This window comes from Arachis hypogaea, chromosome 8 (genome assembly GCF_003086295.3).
Source record: "Arachis hypogaea cultivar Tifrunner chromosome 8, arahy.Tifrunner.gnm2.J5K5, whole genome shotgun sequence".
NCBI lineage: Eukaryota > Viridiplantae > Streptophyta > Magnoliopsida > Fabales > Fabaceae > Arachis > Arachis hypogaea.
The window spans coordinates 13,021,275-13,038,520 of NC_092043.1; the positions used below are offsets into that span (position 1 = coordinate 13,021,275).

Consider the following 17,246-nt stretch of genomic DNA (forward strand, 5'->3'; position numbering starts at 1 on the left):
TGCAAATTCAATTTAACAAAACCATAAAATGCTTCAGGTCAAATAATGGACCTGAATTTGATTTGAAAACATTTAATGCATCTCAAGGAATTTTGCATCAAACTTCTTGTATTGAAACCCCACAACAAAACGGGATAGTGGAAAGAAAACACCAACATATTTTAGGCATTGATCGAGCATTATTATTTCACTCATTGATACCTAAATATTTTTGGAATTTTGCTATTTGACATGCAGTGTACTTTATTAACATTCAGCCTAGTCAATTTTTCAAAAATGAAGTTCCATTCGAAATTCTTTTTGGTACATTGCGAACTTTGTCAAATTTAAGAGTTTTTGGTTGCTTATCTTATGCATCAACCCTCACCAATGGGAGATCAAAGTTGGATCCTAAAGCTCGAAAGTGCATATTCTTGGGCTTTAAAGATGGTACCAAAGGATTTACTTTTTTTATTTAAATTCTAGAATTTCAAGAAATGTTGTCTTTTATGAGGATTGCTTTCCATATTCTGTGATTTCTTATCATTCTCATGAACATGACCAACCTCAATTTGCATCCAACTTGCATAAAAACACCTTTAACCCCCTTTATTGATGACACTACCAACTTGTGGAATCCTTTGCTGTCCAATCCTGCACAAACTACATCTCCAAACATCACAAGTGGGGACAACCATCTCCCGAGTCCCATTTCATCACATGCATCACAAACTACTCATGCATTATTCACACCTCAGCTAGCACACAACTCTTCATTACACACACCAACACCCCCAATTGAAGTAAGAAAATCTTCAAGAATAAAGAAAATGCCAACATACCTTAAGGACTACCATTGTAAGATACATACCACAACATCTACTATCAATTCTCTTTGCAGGTACCCGATATCACAATATATATCTTATGATGCACTTAGTCCCAAACACAAGTCTTTTTCTTTGGCTGTTGCCACAACTGTTGTGCCTAGCAATTATGAGGAAGCAATTATTCATCCTTACTGGAGAGAAGCCATTCATATTGAACTGGAGACTTTAAAGCAAAATCAAACTTGGTGCATTACAAAACTCCCCGCTGGTAATTAAGAAACTTATAGGTTGCAAGTGGGTGTTTCGGGTCAAACTTCACCCTGACGGTTCCGTTGAACACTATAAGGCCAGGCTTGTAGCAAAAGGTTTACCCAAATAGAAGGAGTTGATTTTATAGACACATTCAGTCCAATGGTTCGCATGACAACCTTGAGAATTGTATTGGCCTTAGCTGCGGCCAAGCAGTGGCACATCAAGCAGTTAGACGTTAACACTGCTTTTCTTCACGGCGATTTGAATGAGGAAATATACATGAAACTTCCTCCTGGGCTCGATCATCCGGCTGTACGATCAGATTCAGTTTGTAAACTTCAAAAATCTCTTTATGGTTTGAGACAAGCGAGTCGACAATGGAACTTAAAGTTGACTGAAACTCTCACCATTGGGGGCTTCACCAAATCTGAATCAGATCACTCTTTATATACGAAAATCACTTCTCAGGGGTTACTATCATTATGGTTTATGTTGATGACCTGGTTTTGACTGGTGATGACTTGGATGAAATTTAGAGAATAAAAAAAATTACTTGACCTGCGGTTTAAAATTAAAGATTTGGGTGATTTAAAATATTTCTTAGGAATGGAAGTGGCCAGATTCTCCAACGGAATTCACATCTGTCAGAGAAAATATGTGCTTGACATCCTCAAAGATTTTGGGTACTTAGATTACAAACCTGTTAGCACGCCTATGGATTACACTTGTGCTTCCAAATTGTCACGAGATAGTAGCACTGCTCTAGCTTATCACACTTCTTACCGGCAGCTCGTTGGAAGACTATTATACCTAACCAATACACGGCTAGACATTGTTTATGCTATAGGGCAACTTAGTCAGTTCATTGATGCCCAACTGATGAGCACATGCGGACAACTTTTCGTGTGTTAAAATACTTAAAAGGATGCCCATTCGTTGGTGTTTTCTTTTCAACAGACAATGACCTCAAGCTCACTGGTTTTGCTGATGCCGATTGGACAACATATACAGATACTCGAAAGTCTATCACTGGCCACTGCTTCTATCTTGGAAGTTCCTTAATTAGTTGGAAGAGTAAGAAACAAAGCACCGTCGCTAGATCCTCATCCGAGGCAGAATATCGAGCCTTGGCATTGGCTACTTGCCAAGCTCAATGGATATCTTTCATCATGCATGACCTTAGATAGCCCCTAACGGAGCCTATTACTCTCTTTTGTGACAATAAATTCGCCATTCACATTGCCACTAATCCTATTTTTCACGAACGCACAAAGCATATCGGGTGGATTGCCACACCGCTCGGAATCAAAACCTATTTGGCCTCACTCACTTGATGCCAGTCTCCTCATCTAATCAGCTTGCAGATTTTCTGACAAAAACTTTGGCACCAGATTCTTTTGCGGTTAATCTTTTTAAACTAGGACTTCTAAACATCCACAGCCCTAGTTTGCGGAAGGATGTAAGTTGAGTCATAGGTTGCTAAGTATGTGTTAGTTGGCATTTGATTTGTTATCCCTAATGCCTCGACAAATTAATTATTCAATTAATGTTATTATGTACATATATATACAATAGCTATTAGGTATTCTTTTTAACTTTTTTTTTTGAGAATTCATTCGGCCCCTTTTTGAATATTGGTTCTCTGTTTACTTTCCTTCCTTTCTCTCTCTTCAAACCATCTCTCTTCTCACCTTCTTTTCTTTGTCCATTCTTTCTTTTTTTTGTTCTTAGACTCATCTAATAGTGTTAGACTCATCTAATAGTGTTTGATGAGAATAAAGCTTCTCTTTCACCAATTTTTGCAGATGCTTCCTAGTCTCTATCGAGTATCAACGATCTAATCGGTGGAAATTCTTCGACCAACACGTTTTAACTCAACTTTTTTTTTTACTGAATATATAAGTGAAACATTATTTAATTATTCAAAAGTAATAAATCTCACAAATCACAAGTAATATTTAGGCGTAAAGTGGTAGTAGTAGTTCATCTCACCCATACCTCTATAATTAGAAATTGATTTCCAATAATAAAAAATGAAGCATATAATTGAGATTAATAACGATCGAGCTCTATATTTTTAAATTATGAAAGATTAATATGATATTATAAAATTATTTTTTTAAAAAGTTAAATTGATAAAAAATATATATATAAATAATTATATATATATATATATATATCATTTTTTTGTCTCTGACAGACAAGTACTCTATTTCTTTTAAAAATTTAAATAATAAAAAAATTAGTCATGGTTATACTGGATAGTTTTTTAAAAAGAAAATCCTTTTACATGCAACATTAAAGCAATAATACTATTTATGTATGTAAGTATCTTTTCGAACCTTCTATCTAAACATAACTATTTTAAAAACTTACAATAGTCACCATCTATCATTATTCATTCATCCAATATTCAAAGTACACAATTTATTGAAGAACAGATGCTCGAATTGGTTTTTAAAAAAAATTAGATAAAAAAATTTGATCCCTGATAAATTTTTATTCTTTAAAAGTTACATCAGATAAATTTGCCTTTTTATCATTTTGAAGGAAATTAATTTATCTTATAGTAATATTTTTTAAAAACTTAATTATTTTATAATAAAATTTGTTAGAGATTTATTTGTTTGATACGTATATTAAAAATTTGATTGAAAGTGACAGAATGATCAATCTATTCGACGAGAATAATTTTCAAAAAATTATAAAAAGCAAAGTCTTGATCTAAAATTTTTTGGAGATAAATTTATAAGCTTACTCTTTATTTAATTTGAAGGGTAATATGGTCAAGGCACGAAACATTTTATTGAGTATATAGTTTAACCGGATATGGAAGTGTCCAAATCTTTTACCAACCTAATAAAGATTTGCAAAATGTATACTTTAATAGAAATAATGAACGACAAGCTAAACTAAGAAGCAAGCAAAAAGAATAATATTAATGGATATATAAATAGTGTGGCGCAGCCCCTTGTTAGTTTGATTTGGTGCGGTAAGAGTGGAAAAATTAAAAAGACTGCACAATATGGGAAGGTCTCCATGCTGCGATGAGAGTGGCCTTAAGAAAGGTCCATGGACTCCTGAAGAAGATCAAAAGCTTGTTCACCACATTCAGAAACATGGCCATGGAAGTTGGAGAGCACTTCCTAAGTTAGCGGGTCAGCAAATTATAATTAAATCTCTTATATAAAGTTTACAATATTAATTTCTTTCACTGAATTCATCATGATGTAGTTTGTTGATTTTGTTGATGCAGGTCTTAATAGATGTGGCAAGAGCTGTAGACTTAGGTGGACTAACTATTTGAGGCCTGATATTAAGAGGGGCAAATTCTCCCAAGAAGAGGAGCAAACCATTCTCCATCTTCATTCCATTCTTGGAAACAAGTACTTTCCTAATATATACTTTCTATCTCACTTACACCAATTCTTTTTCTTCTTTTATTTTTTAGTGGAGAAGAAATTCAAGGGTTTTTAGTGAGCTAGATTCTATTCTATATAGTTTTGTTTCATTATTCATCCATAAAGAAAATGGACAAAAAGTTTTTACTTTTGGCAACAATTATGTTTAGATATATTTCTTTATTAAAAATATAATTATCTATGTGTTAGTTTTTAATAAAGTGAAAACTCAGATGCAGTTAACTTCATGTGAAGTTGATAACTGAGAACCGTTAGATAAAAATTTAGTCAAATCATTTAACAATTCTCAACTATCAACTTCACATCAAGTTGGCTATTCTTGAGTAGAAAGAATGGTTTAGTAATATAAGAGCGATATTGTTGAACAGGTGGTCAGCAATTGCGACCCATCTTCCGGGGAGAACAGACAACGAGATAAAGAATTTCTGGAACACTCATTTGAAGAAGAAGCTGATCCAGATGGGTTTTGATCCAATGACTCATCAACCAAGAACTGACCTTGTTTCTACCCTCCCATACCTCATAGCTTTGGCAAGCATGATGGATACATCATCATCAATTGATGAACATGCTCTGAGCTTACAAGCAGAGGCAATTCAAATGGCAAAGCTTCAGTACCTTCATTACTTACTCCAATCTTCCTCATCAAATTCCAACCTTGCCTTGGACCAACAAAACAATCCCATCAACATCACAAACATGGAACCTCCTTTCAGTTTGTTAAATGTGAAAGAGAATATTAATACTAATAATAATAATAATAATAATGGTCCTTCTTCATTTCCTCATCATCATCATCATGGGAATGGGATTCTTATTGATGATGATAGTAGCTGTCAACCACTCCACTACCACCCAAACTTGCTATTATCTCACTTTTTAGACCCACCATCACAACAAGTCTCTTTCAATTCCCAATCATGTTTGAATAATATTAATGAGCAAGGTCAAGGTTCTACTACTAACTATGCAATCATAAGTCAAATGGATCACACAACAGCTGATGATAATTCCTCCTGGATTCTTCCATCTTCTTCTCCATTGTCATCTATTGCTCCAAATAATAATGGACCCTCTACTACTACTAGTAACAATAATAATCCAGGAGATACAAGCAGCACCACTTCTAGCTATGGAGGAGGAGGAGGACCTGCTTCTTCCTCCTCTTCTTATTGGTCTGAACTCTTTCTTGTGGACCCTACTATCATGCATGAGCTACCTTAATTTTATTGGTGGGTACTCCCATGAAGATGTTATAATTGTCTTCATGTGATGATTTTTCTTTTTGACCCTTAGATGATAGATTGTAGGGTTAGATTTTGATATGTTATAAAAGTGTTGTTTTTATTTGAAGTGTGGCCAAATCAATAAATCATACTTTTATACAAAACATCTTCATAAAAAGATGTTTTTTGCATCTTCATTTGAGTAGCTCCCAATTTTATTTTTATTTTCAGATTATAGTTGGCACTGTATTTGGTTTGTGTGTGTGTGTTTTTATTCTATGCCTTGTTCATCATCACATTATTGTTTCTTGCCACTTCTTTCAAATCAACACACATCTACATATATATAGGTTATATATATTATAGTATGTATAAATATATATGTATTACATGTATGCGTATTTATATAATTGATACATGTTTGGTGTACATAACTCTTGGAAAGATTAGTAGGACATAGTATATGAATGTCAATACAATTATTTTTCTCTTTAATTATCTATTTTTATTTGTTATTAAATTAATTAGATTTCTATGCATTGAATTTGAATGAAAGAGGTAACGACTCATTTTTTTTTTTCAAAGTAATTTTATGATATAAAATCAGAATGTTTGTAACATAAAAATTATTACAACTGGCGCACAATGCACATTGTTAATTTCCATATGAATTATATATCAACAAACATGTATAGTAGTTTCTGCAGTAAAACAGAAGCAAAATAATAAATCACGGCTAATCAAAGTTTCCACAATTCTAAAAATCGTGGCTAATGAACCAAAAGTCATGCTAAATAAAAAAAAAATATTAGAAAGATAATAACATAAAATTATTTTATTTAATTTAATATAACATTCACCTAAAATATAATATCTATAATTATATATTATTACGTTTAAAATAATTTTTTTATTTTAATAATAATTAAAAAATACAAAATAAAAAATTAATACATTAAAAAAAAAACAAATTATCACTTCCAATAGTTCTTAAATTATAAATCCTAAACATTATTCTAAAAAAATTAAAATTCTCCTCTATAGCCACAGTAGTTTTGCGAGCTTTAACTATATATGATTTGTTTTTTTCCGCAGCTTAAACCCGCTTCTCTTGTAGTGAGAATGTATGGCTGCTATAAATTAAATAGAGAGAAAACAGTTAAGAATTGTTTTCTCATCCACCAACTCATCAAAGGGTGGTTTACTTAAGAATGTATATATAAACTTAGTTACTCGAATCAAGTATGGGGGATAGGAGAGGTATATCACTCTTGTAAATCATTCAAGTAAATACGTTCTTGTATCTAGGACAATGAAGGAAATATTGATATATAATTACAATAATCTGTTTGCTTTGGCCTCTTAAATATATTTGCTAATTGATCAGACGGAAGAGTATTAGAATCTTAATTAATTTATTTATTTTCCAACGTAGGATAACCAAATTAAGTACTTTGCCGGTATATATTAATAGAATAATGTCAAGTAGTGTACATCAAAATCAAAATTAGCCAGAAAAATTAGTTATTAGTATAAAATACAAATTAGAATATAAAATACATATTAAAAATGAGTTAAACAAAAAAAATATATATAGTGATAATTTTAGTATACAAGTAATATTTTTGATATTCATATTATACTATAAGGTGAATTCTATGATGTAGAAAGAAAGATTCTTCTACATGTGTATGTTTGTGTTGTCAAAAGGGTAGTGTGACAAGTATTTAGAAAAAGAGTAAATCAATAGACAAGATTTGACATATTACAAGTAAAATATAGTATATTTTGTCTTATGTAACATGTAAATAATGTATTGATTAAATAGACTAATTATATTTATGTTAATTAATTATCAAAGATAATATTAGACCTTGTATGATTTTTTTTATTTTTGGACTTTTTGAATATACGCTCTCTCTCACCAAAAATATTAACTTTATACACAAAAATTTATTAATACTTATTTATTTTAATATATTCTTTTTTTTCTTTTTTGATGACTTAGATATATTCAGTTTCACAAATATAAAAATATATTTATATATTTTAACCAACAAAAAAACATATAACTTTACGTATTTACATACATTTAAATTAATGGTAATATTTATATATATTTAATTTAAATATGATATCAATATATCTGCCAATATTATTCTGGGTACATATAGATATTTATAAAAAAATATTATTCAAACACCACATATTCTTGACATCTTATAAAAATAGTTTGTTATTAATTATTTATATATTTAAATTTTTTTAATTAATAAAACAAAAAAATATATATTTAATTGTTTAAAAAATATTGATGTCAAAATAGCATTTGTAATATTGTCATTTTTATGGTGTAGAAAGAGAGAATATATATTTTGGGAGAATTGATTTTTTTTAAAAATGAAAATTGTAATAAGAAATTTTGTTTTTTTTGTTATAAAGGAAAATTAAAAATAAATTTAATTTTAATGTAGTATTAAATAATTTTATATTTACATCTAATGACGTAACATTACATTAACAAAAATAATTACTTTTTATAGACTGTGTAAATTATCATCCAAAAGATCAAATATAATTATACGATTGTGTAAAATATTTTACACTGTCAATAGATCAAAATTAAACTCACTAAAAATATGTGCACCCAAAATTTGTAGACATATAGGAAAACATAGTAGACACCATAAAAAATATAAGAAAACATAGTTATTTTTTGGTATTATGTAAACGGTATCTTATTATTTTGTTTGTATTAAAATATCTATTTACAGTTGTTTATAAAAAATAATTAAAAGAAAATTTCAAATACTAAAATATAAAATCTTTTAATAATTAATATTTCAAAAAAATGTCTAAAAAAAATTAAATACTTCAAGTTATTATTGGAATATTTTAGATGCAACCTATTATTTATAATTAAATTATTAATTTTTTACGATGATTAAACTATGTTTAAGTGAATATTTAATATTTATCATTTTATTAAACAAAAAAAATGTCTCAACAGATTTAACAAAACTATATGATTAGTTTCTCTTTTAGGGTATAGAAGTGTGTTGAAGAAAGATAATCATTTTTCTAATATATATTATACATTCATTAATTTAATTTAAAATAAATATTAATAAATTTTTGTGTGTAAAAATTAATTTTTCAGATGATATTTATTATGTAAATAAAAATAATAAATTGAATTTTATTTTTTCAAGTAATATGAGTTGAAAAAAAATTATTAACTTAGATGAAAAATTAATAAAAAAGAAAAACTCAATTAATTATTTTTCTTCCAACTCATATTACTTGAAAAAGAAAATTCAATTAATTATTTTTATTTATAAAATAAATATTATCTAAAAAATTAATTTTTACACACAAAAATTTATTAATATTTAATTTAAATTAAATTAATAAATGTATAATATATATTAAAAAAATTATCATCTTTTTTCAATACACTTCTATTTCTTTAAAGAAAAACTAATCCTGTAGTTTTGTTAAATCTGTTTAGACATATTTTTTTCGTTTAATAAAATAATAAATATTAAATATTTACACAATAACATAGTTTATTCATTATAAAAAATTAATAATTTAATTATAAATAATAGGTTACATCTAAAATATTCCGATAATAACTTGAACTATTTAATTTTTTTTAGACAATTTTTTTTGAAATATTAATTATTAAAAGATTTTTCTTTTTTTAGTATTTAAAATTTTCTTTTAATTATTTTTTATAAACAACTATAAATAGATATTTTAATGCAAACAAAATAACAAGATATCGTCTACATAATACCGAAAAATAACTATGTTTTCTTATATTTTTTTTGGTGTCTACCATGTTTTTCTATATGTCTGGTGTTATACAAATTTTGGTGCACATATTTTTAGTGAGTTTAATTTTGATATATTGACAATATAAAATGTGTTTTACACAGTCGTGTAATTATATTTAGTCTTTTGGATGACAATTCACACTGTCTATAAAAAGTAATTATTTTTGTTAACGTAATGTTACGTCATTAGATATAAATATAAAATTATTTTATACTAACACTATATTAAAATTAAATTTATTTTTAATTTCCCTTTATAACAAAAACCAAAATTTCTTATTACAATTTTCATTCTTAAAAAAAATTCAACTCTCCCAAAATATATATTCTTTCTTTCTGCACCATAAAAATGACAATATTACAAATGCTATTTTGACATTGATATTTTTTAAATAATTAAATATAAATTTTTTTGTTTTATTAATTAAAAAATTTAAATATATAAATAATTAATAACAAACTATTTTTATAAGATGTCAAGAATATGTGGTGTTTGAATAATATTTTTTTTATAAATATCTATATGTACCCAGAGTAATATTGACAGATATATTGATATAATATTTAGATTAAATATATATAAATATTACCATTAATTTAAATGTATGTAAATATGTAAAGTTATATGTTTTTTTGTTGGTTAAAATATGTAAATAAATTTTTATATTTGTGAAACTGAATATATCTAAGTCATCAAAAAAGAAAAAAAGGAATATATTAAAATAAATAAATATTAATAAATTTTTGTGTGTAAAGTTAATATTTTTGGAGATAGAGAGTGTACATTCAAAAAGTCCAAAAATAAAAAAATTATACAAGGTTTAATATTATCTTTAATAATTAATTAACATAAATATAATTAGCCTATTTAATCAATACATTATTTACATATTACATAAGACAAAATACACTACATTTTACTTGTAACATGTCAAATCTTGTCTCTTGATTTACTCTCTTTCTAAACACTTGTCACACTATCCTTTTGACAACACAAATATACACATGTAGAAAAATCTTTCTTTCTACATCATAGAATTCACCATACTATAATTATGTTAAAGATATAACAGAAAGTATTATAAATATTTATATTTTGAAATGTATCCTCAACTTTTTTTTTTAAATCTGATATGTGATTGATTGTCTTATCTTATTTTTTTGTATTTTAGAGTAATAAGAATCAAATTTTAAATTTTTTTATAGTAAAGTGACAATTAGGTTATTGAGAATTTTGACTCGGATTAATTAATTAGTCTCTGAAAAAAAAGTATTAATTAGGTCTTTTACGATAACAAACAATAGACATATTATATCCTTTCATCTATAGATTGTGCAAACGAAATCGAATTATCCATGTATTTTATTATCTATAATGAATATCTCATTACTGCCACATAAATATAAGAACGATGTCGTTTTAGATGACAACATTTTTTATCTTTTAAGTTTTCATAACTCTCACTAACTACTTTCTATTTACTACATACAAACTCTAACGAAACAAGTTAAGTTTCGTTCTAAAAGTTGTTATCTCTATAACGATCTTCTATAACTAGACACATTACTATAATTAATAGTACACATAAATATTATCGTTCGATTTTACACGATGAATTGACAAAACGACGTAATATAGATTAACATATTGATATATTTTGTTTAAAGATTAATTAGTTTGAAATTAAAATTCTCACGAACTAAATTGTCACTTTACCATTCTTTTTATCATAAAATTTTAATATTATATTATAAAATCACTTATTTCAAAAGTTTAAAAATAAAAAAAAGTATATAAATAATTTATCTCCAATAAAATATAAATTTTAGATAAAATTAGACCATGTAGATTTGTAATAACTTATTAAGCTTGAACAATATCAACGAGACCAAATCTTTTCAAATATATAAAAAAAAATCATAGAAGAACATGTATATTTAAAATTAAGGAAGGGGAGGGGGATGACTGCTGAAAAGGCAAAAGTAGCAAAACCTTTGTTTCCAATAATGATGAGCAGTTAGATTTGATTCCTTTTCTATTAAGAAGTTGACTGCTAAGGCTTGGATAAATAAATATATATATTATATAACACCCCTACACTACACAACACATTACAAAGTCTTCAACACATGTCCATTCACAAGTGGGGAGTATATATGCCTTGTCAAATGTACTTGTGCAATCCCATTGGTTGGGGTCAACATTGTCAATTGTCATGGTTGTCAAAGTAACAAAGAAAAATCCATGCATGTGGTTAGGTTTGTTCTCCTTCTTCCTTCCTCTCTCAATTTTTAAGTGTAACGGCAAACTTTTTCACCACCTAATCCTACCCCATGGGTTGTGTACCACTTAAAGATTCTTATGTCACTACCACAATTTAATTATGTTTAGTTTTTAAAATGAGATTTTTAACGTCTAATAAAATAAGCGTTTTAGTCTTATAGACTTAGACCCCTGCATTCATTTCTTATTCATGGGCTTAATTACGAAAAAAAACTAAAAAATCAGTAAAATTAATTTTTTTTTTAGTATTTTTAATTAGTAACTCATTTTTTTTTAGTTTATTAATCTAATCATATATTTTTAGTTCATATTTTTAAATATTATTGACTAGTTATTAATTAAAACTAATAATTTTTTTTAAAATTTTTAGTATGACTCATTAATTATTACTAACTATTTAATCATATATTCTTTGCTATATCAATAGAAGTTATGAGTATTTGATTTAATCAATCATTATTTTAAAAATATTTTAAACACCATCTACTAATAATAATGACAATGTGTGTATCCACAAGAAGAATTATATATAATTAATTCTAGGCCATTATATATGAAAGCCAATAGAAGTGACGATGTGTCCTGCGAGTATCAACATCAGTGAAGACAATTATGTAATAAACAAACTCATTCATAATAGAAATATATAAATAATTATATTTTTAATATATTTCTTATATAATTTTTTTTAATGACTAATAATATATCATAAAAATTCTAATGACTAATATTATATCATAAAATTATTTTTTTCAAAAATTTAAGTCAACAGAATAAGACATATAAATTATTATATCTTTAATAATATTTTGATACAGTTTTATTATATATCTAAACATTTTTGTTAATTAAATCTAATTAAACTAATCTAAACCTAACAAAAATTACTCATACAACGCATGTGTGAATAACGTACTTCTTTTTCTTTTTCGCATTTCTCCTTTTTATTCGCGCGTTTCTTCTTTATTGTTATTTTTTTGTTGTTATTGTTGTTGTTTTTTTTCGTTTTCTTTTTAGTAGTTGCAGTCTTTTTTATTTATTTTTTTATTTAATTTTTTATTTTTTTTATTTTTATTTTTATTCTTATTGAGAGAATAAAACAAAAAGAATTATGAGTAAGTAAAACAAGAAGGAAAAAATAAAAAGAAAAAGAAAATAAAAAAAGAAAAAAAAGATGATGATTAAAAAAAAAAAGATATGGAATTTTGAATTGTATAAAATTTATTCAGAAAAATAACACCAAAATCTTTTAACCGTGATACAAAAAAAAATTTAATTTTGACACCAAAAATTTTTAACTGTGACACAGGTTCTTATTAAGAGGGTAAAATAAAAAGAATTATGAGAATGTGAAACAAAAAGAAAAAGGAGAAAAAGATGATGATGAAGAAGAGAAAGAAGAGTTTTAAATTGTGTAGAATTTATAAGAAAAAAACATAAAAAAATTTTAATTATGACATATAAAATTTCTTAATTTTGACACTGAAATTTCTTAATCATGACACACAAAATTTTTTAACCAATTTTTTTTTATCATTGAACTAATTGAGCGGTATTGAACTCATATATAAGATGTTTAACCATTTCTGTGTCTTTTATAATAAATTGTTGTATTTTTTTGTTCCAAAATACATTTAAATGTCTTTTATTGGTTGAGTAAGTTAAGATTTTAAATCTGTAATTTTTTAAAAAAAAAATTTGTGTCATTTATAAAAAATTTCAGTATCATTTTTAATAATTTTTTTGTGTCATTAACTTAATATTCTTGTGTCTTTTTTTTGTTGTCGTTAAACTAATTCAATGATATTGAACTAACTAAAAATAAGATGATAATAATAAAGATGATAATGATGATAATAATGATAGAAGAGGAAGAGGAAGAGGAAGAGGAATCAAATGAAAAAAGAAAAAGACGATAAAAACAAAGAAGGAGAAGGAGAATGAAAGAGAAAGATAAAAAGAAAGAAGAAAAAGAAAGTGGTAGAGAAGTGGAGGAGATGATGATGATAATCATGATATAACAATAATAATAAAAAAAAAAAAACAAAAATATAAATACATATATAAATTTGACTTAGTTAAACTTACTAAAAAATAAAAGTTTGGTTGTTTAGTATTTTTTATTCTGATATAAAAAATACAAAATAATAGGCATATCGATAGCAAAATAAAGATGTTCTCCGTCTGAACAATAATAATCGTGAGACTATATTTTGGCAAAGAGATAATGGCCGCCGGGCTGAGGTTAACACAATATGCACATGTGAACTTCTCATAAAACTAAAATAAAATAAAGTTAATAATCTCATTTTTAAACCCCTTCACAAAAAAGAGAGGCATACATAAAACAAGTTCTCCTAAATGTTTAATTATTAAGCTTTTAGCCATTTAGGTAGAAATATATAAATAATTTTATATTCAACATTGACTAATAATTATCATATCACTATTAAATGATATCCGATTTTACTTAAAATAAGACTACAGCAAATCTAATAATAGTGACTGAGATGTAAGTCTAAATTATAATGGATATAGTACATACAAATAATAATTCGCTTATATAAATTAGTTTATTATGTTCATAAAAAAAGAGTAAAAGGTTGCTTAATTAGTTGCTTCAAGAAGTGATGAGTTACTTATTAGTACTAAAATGTTAATTTTAAATTAAATTGATATTAATTTTGAAATAATAATGTGCTACCTACGACAAGTTTTAAATTGTGTATATCTAACCACTCTATAGGTGTTTTACCTAGGACCATCTTTTGCGAATCCCTGGGTGTTATCTTCTAGCTATTTATTTACCTTACTTCCTTTCAACCCAAAATTTATTCCTCTAACCACTTAGCTTCAATTATTTGTTATTTTCATTGTACTGTAGTCACCTAGTATAATATAATAATATAAATTCTTTACAATGGATATACTTAATATATTGCGCACTGGGGCTACGTTAGATCTCTCCCACTATAAGAAATAAGGGTTTAGTCACATAAAAAATCGTGGCTAAACTCTAAGATAACCGTAGCAACTATACATTGGTCACGAAAAAATATTTGTTGCTAATCGGAGATTGCATTTTTAATTTGTCACGGTATTAGTATTATTAGCCACAATTTTAAATATCGTGGAGACCTTCAAAAAGCCATAATTTGTATATTATTGTCCATACATAATGTCGTAGCTAAATAAAAATAATCAAATTAAAAAGTATAATTTTACCACACTTTATTTGTGTAGACCGAATTTTTCAGTCACAATTTTTGTGTGACTAATGTTGAGTTATTTAATCACATTATTTTTGTGACTAACTCACTCTATCTTTCACATACAATCCGTGACTAATTTTTACTAATTTATTCTAATTGAATAATTTTATTAATTTAAAATTATATTTATATATATAACATTAATAACAAAAATCAAACTTTTTAAACATATAATATCTAACATTTTTTATAAAAAAATATTAATAAGAATTCAGTATAATAATAATAATAATAATAATAATAATAATAATCTAAACTAATATATAATAAAAAATAAAAAAATTTTAACATAAATAAAATAAATTTTAATCTCTTCTAGAATAAATATATTTAAAATTTCAACTATTACTTATTAAATACACCAATTAAATGTCTGGCATATCACGACATAAACTATACACTTTATTTCTATATTTTGATAACAAAAATTTGTACAAAGCTGTCAACTGAATTTTAATTTCTTCATCTCCATAGCTTTTCTCTAAAATTTCAACCAACTTCTCTAAATTTATCACACGTCCTACATTTTCAGCACCAAAGATCTTTTCAATTTACAGCGTTGCTCTACAGGCCATTACACCCAGAAATCGTACCAATAAATTTGTGTCATTATCTCAACTTTGTTCATGCCCATCAAGTTTCATGATGTCTTTTACATCATTTTTCAAATGCCAAACTTGAATTGTCATTCTTTTGCCGGTTTTGATTTCTCCTGTAGAAGTGTCACAACTGAATACAAAATTAAATAAAATAAATAAACTAAATATTAGAACTCAAAAAATCACGTAAAAAAATTGAAATTTCATATACTTTTGACATTCACAACTAAAAGGGTCATTATAATCTTTTTTGGTAGGTACAGTTGGTTTGGACTTATTTCGTCCAAACCTTCTGCAAATTCTTCATTGTTGTTGATATTTTGTGGTTACCGTAATTCTGCTAAAAGGGCCTGAATTATTACGTTTTGCCTTCACAAAAACATCTACTAAAAAAAACCAATAAATAACACCAAAATGAAGAAAGAAAAAATCGGTATTTTGAGTTTGGAGGATACCTTATCATATAAGAGTTCATATAGTGTGGTTAAAGAAAGTACTTTCAGGTGCCGCAGAAAAGTAGGAGTTAAAAGACAACGTAAATGATGAAAAGTTATATTGGAATTTGTCCATTATTACTTTAACTTTCCGCTAAAAGTTACCTGAGAAGTTAAGCGCACATTAAAATTTTAAATCTAAAAAATTCAGTTTGATCATTGTTGTTTAGATTTTTTAACTTTCTTTAATCTTAAAAATATTTTTTTCTATTCTAATGTTTATTATCTACTAAATATACTTTAAATTATTTTATTTTTGATACAATAGTTATTTATTTATTTTTTAATGGTCAAATATAATTAAAAATTTAAATTTAAATTTAAATTTTGAGTCCGTAATATTTTTATCTTTAATTTTTATTATAATAACAATAAATAACAAAAAAATTATTTTAATAAATATATGAACTTCACAATCACTCATTTCATGCCATTGATAGTTGATGATTAACAATGCACTATCCTTTAATTATTTATCTATTATACACGAAACAGTATAATAAAAATGATACATTTAAGTAAGTTTTATAAATATTTTTACCTGAAAAATTTAATGTTTAATAAATTTTAATTACTAAATTAGTTACTAAAATTTTATTACATTAGACAAATTAATTATTATATAAAATTGTTATAAGAAATTTTATAAATTAATTTCTTTGTTACTGAATAAAATAGCAAACTTTTATACAAGTGACTCATAAATTAATTAGTATTAATTTTTTTATAACTAAAAATAATTATAAAATAATTAATTAATGAAATATACTAATTAAATAATATTATAAATAAAAAATTTAATTCAAAATTTCACCAACTAATTTTCAAAAAGATAATTATGCATATAATAAAAGTACAGTACTCACAAAAATATATAGTGAATACTAAATCATGTAAATAAAAACTAAATTTTTTTTAACTTATCCTCATTTTTTAAATTAAAAATGATAAAATAATTTATTTTTAATAAAAATTAAAAAATTATACTTAAAAATTATTAAACTTTTTATTATCTATTCAAATTATATTATTTTAGCTAAATAAAT

General features: G+C 25.7%; 2 protein-coding genes across 2 annotated transcripts; both read left to right on the forward strand.

The window, feature by feature from the left end:
* Nucleotides 1-1,667: 1,667 nt before the first annotated feature.
* On the forward strand, nt 1,668-2,248 carry LOC112705017 (uncharacterized mitochondrial protein AtMg00810-like). Its single transcript, XM_025755878.1, has 2 exons — nt 1,668-1,917; nt 2,019-2,248. The coding sequence occupies exons 1-2, from the start codon at nt 1,668-1,670 to the stop codon at nt 2,246-2,248; spliced, it is 480 nt and encodes a 159-aa protein (XP_025611663.1).
* A 1,656-nt stretch (nt 2,249-3,904) lies between these two features.
* Nucleotides 3,905-5,902, forward strand: LOC112706176 (transcription factor MYB53). The gene is made up of 3 exons (XM_025757336.3): nt 3,905-4,219; nt 4,318-4,447; nt 4,852-5,902. Exons 1-3 carry the CDS (start codon nt 4,087-4,089, stop codon nt 5,705-5,707), a joined length of 1,119 nt encoding a protein of 372 aa, XP_025613121.1. The 5' UTR covers nt 3,905-4,086; the 3' UTR covers nt 5,708-5,902.
* Nucleotides 5,903-17,246: the final 11,344 nt, after the last annotated feature.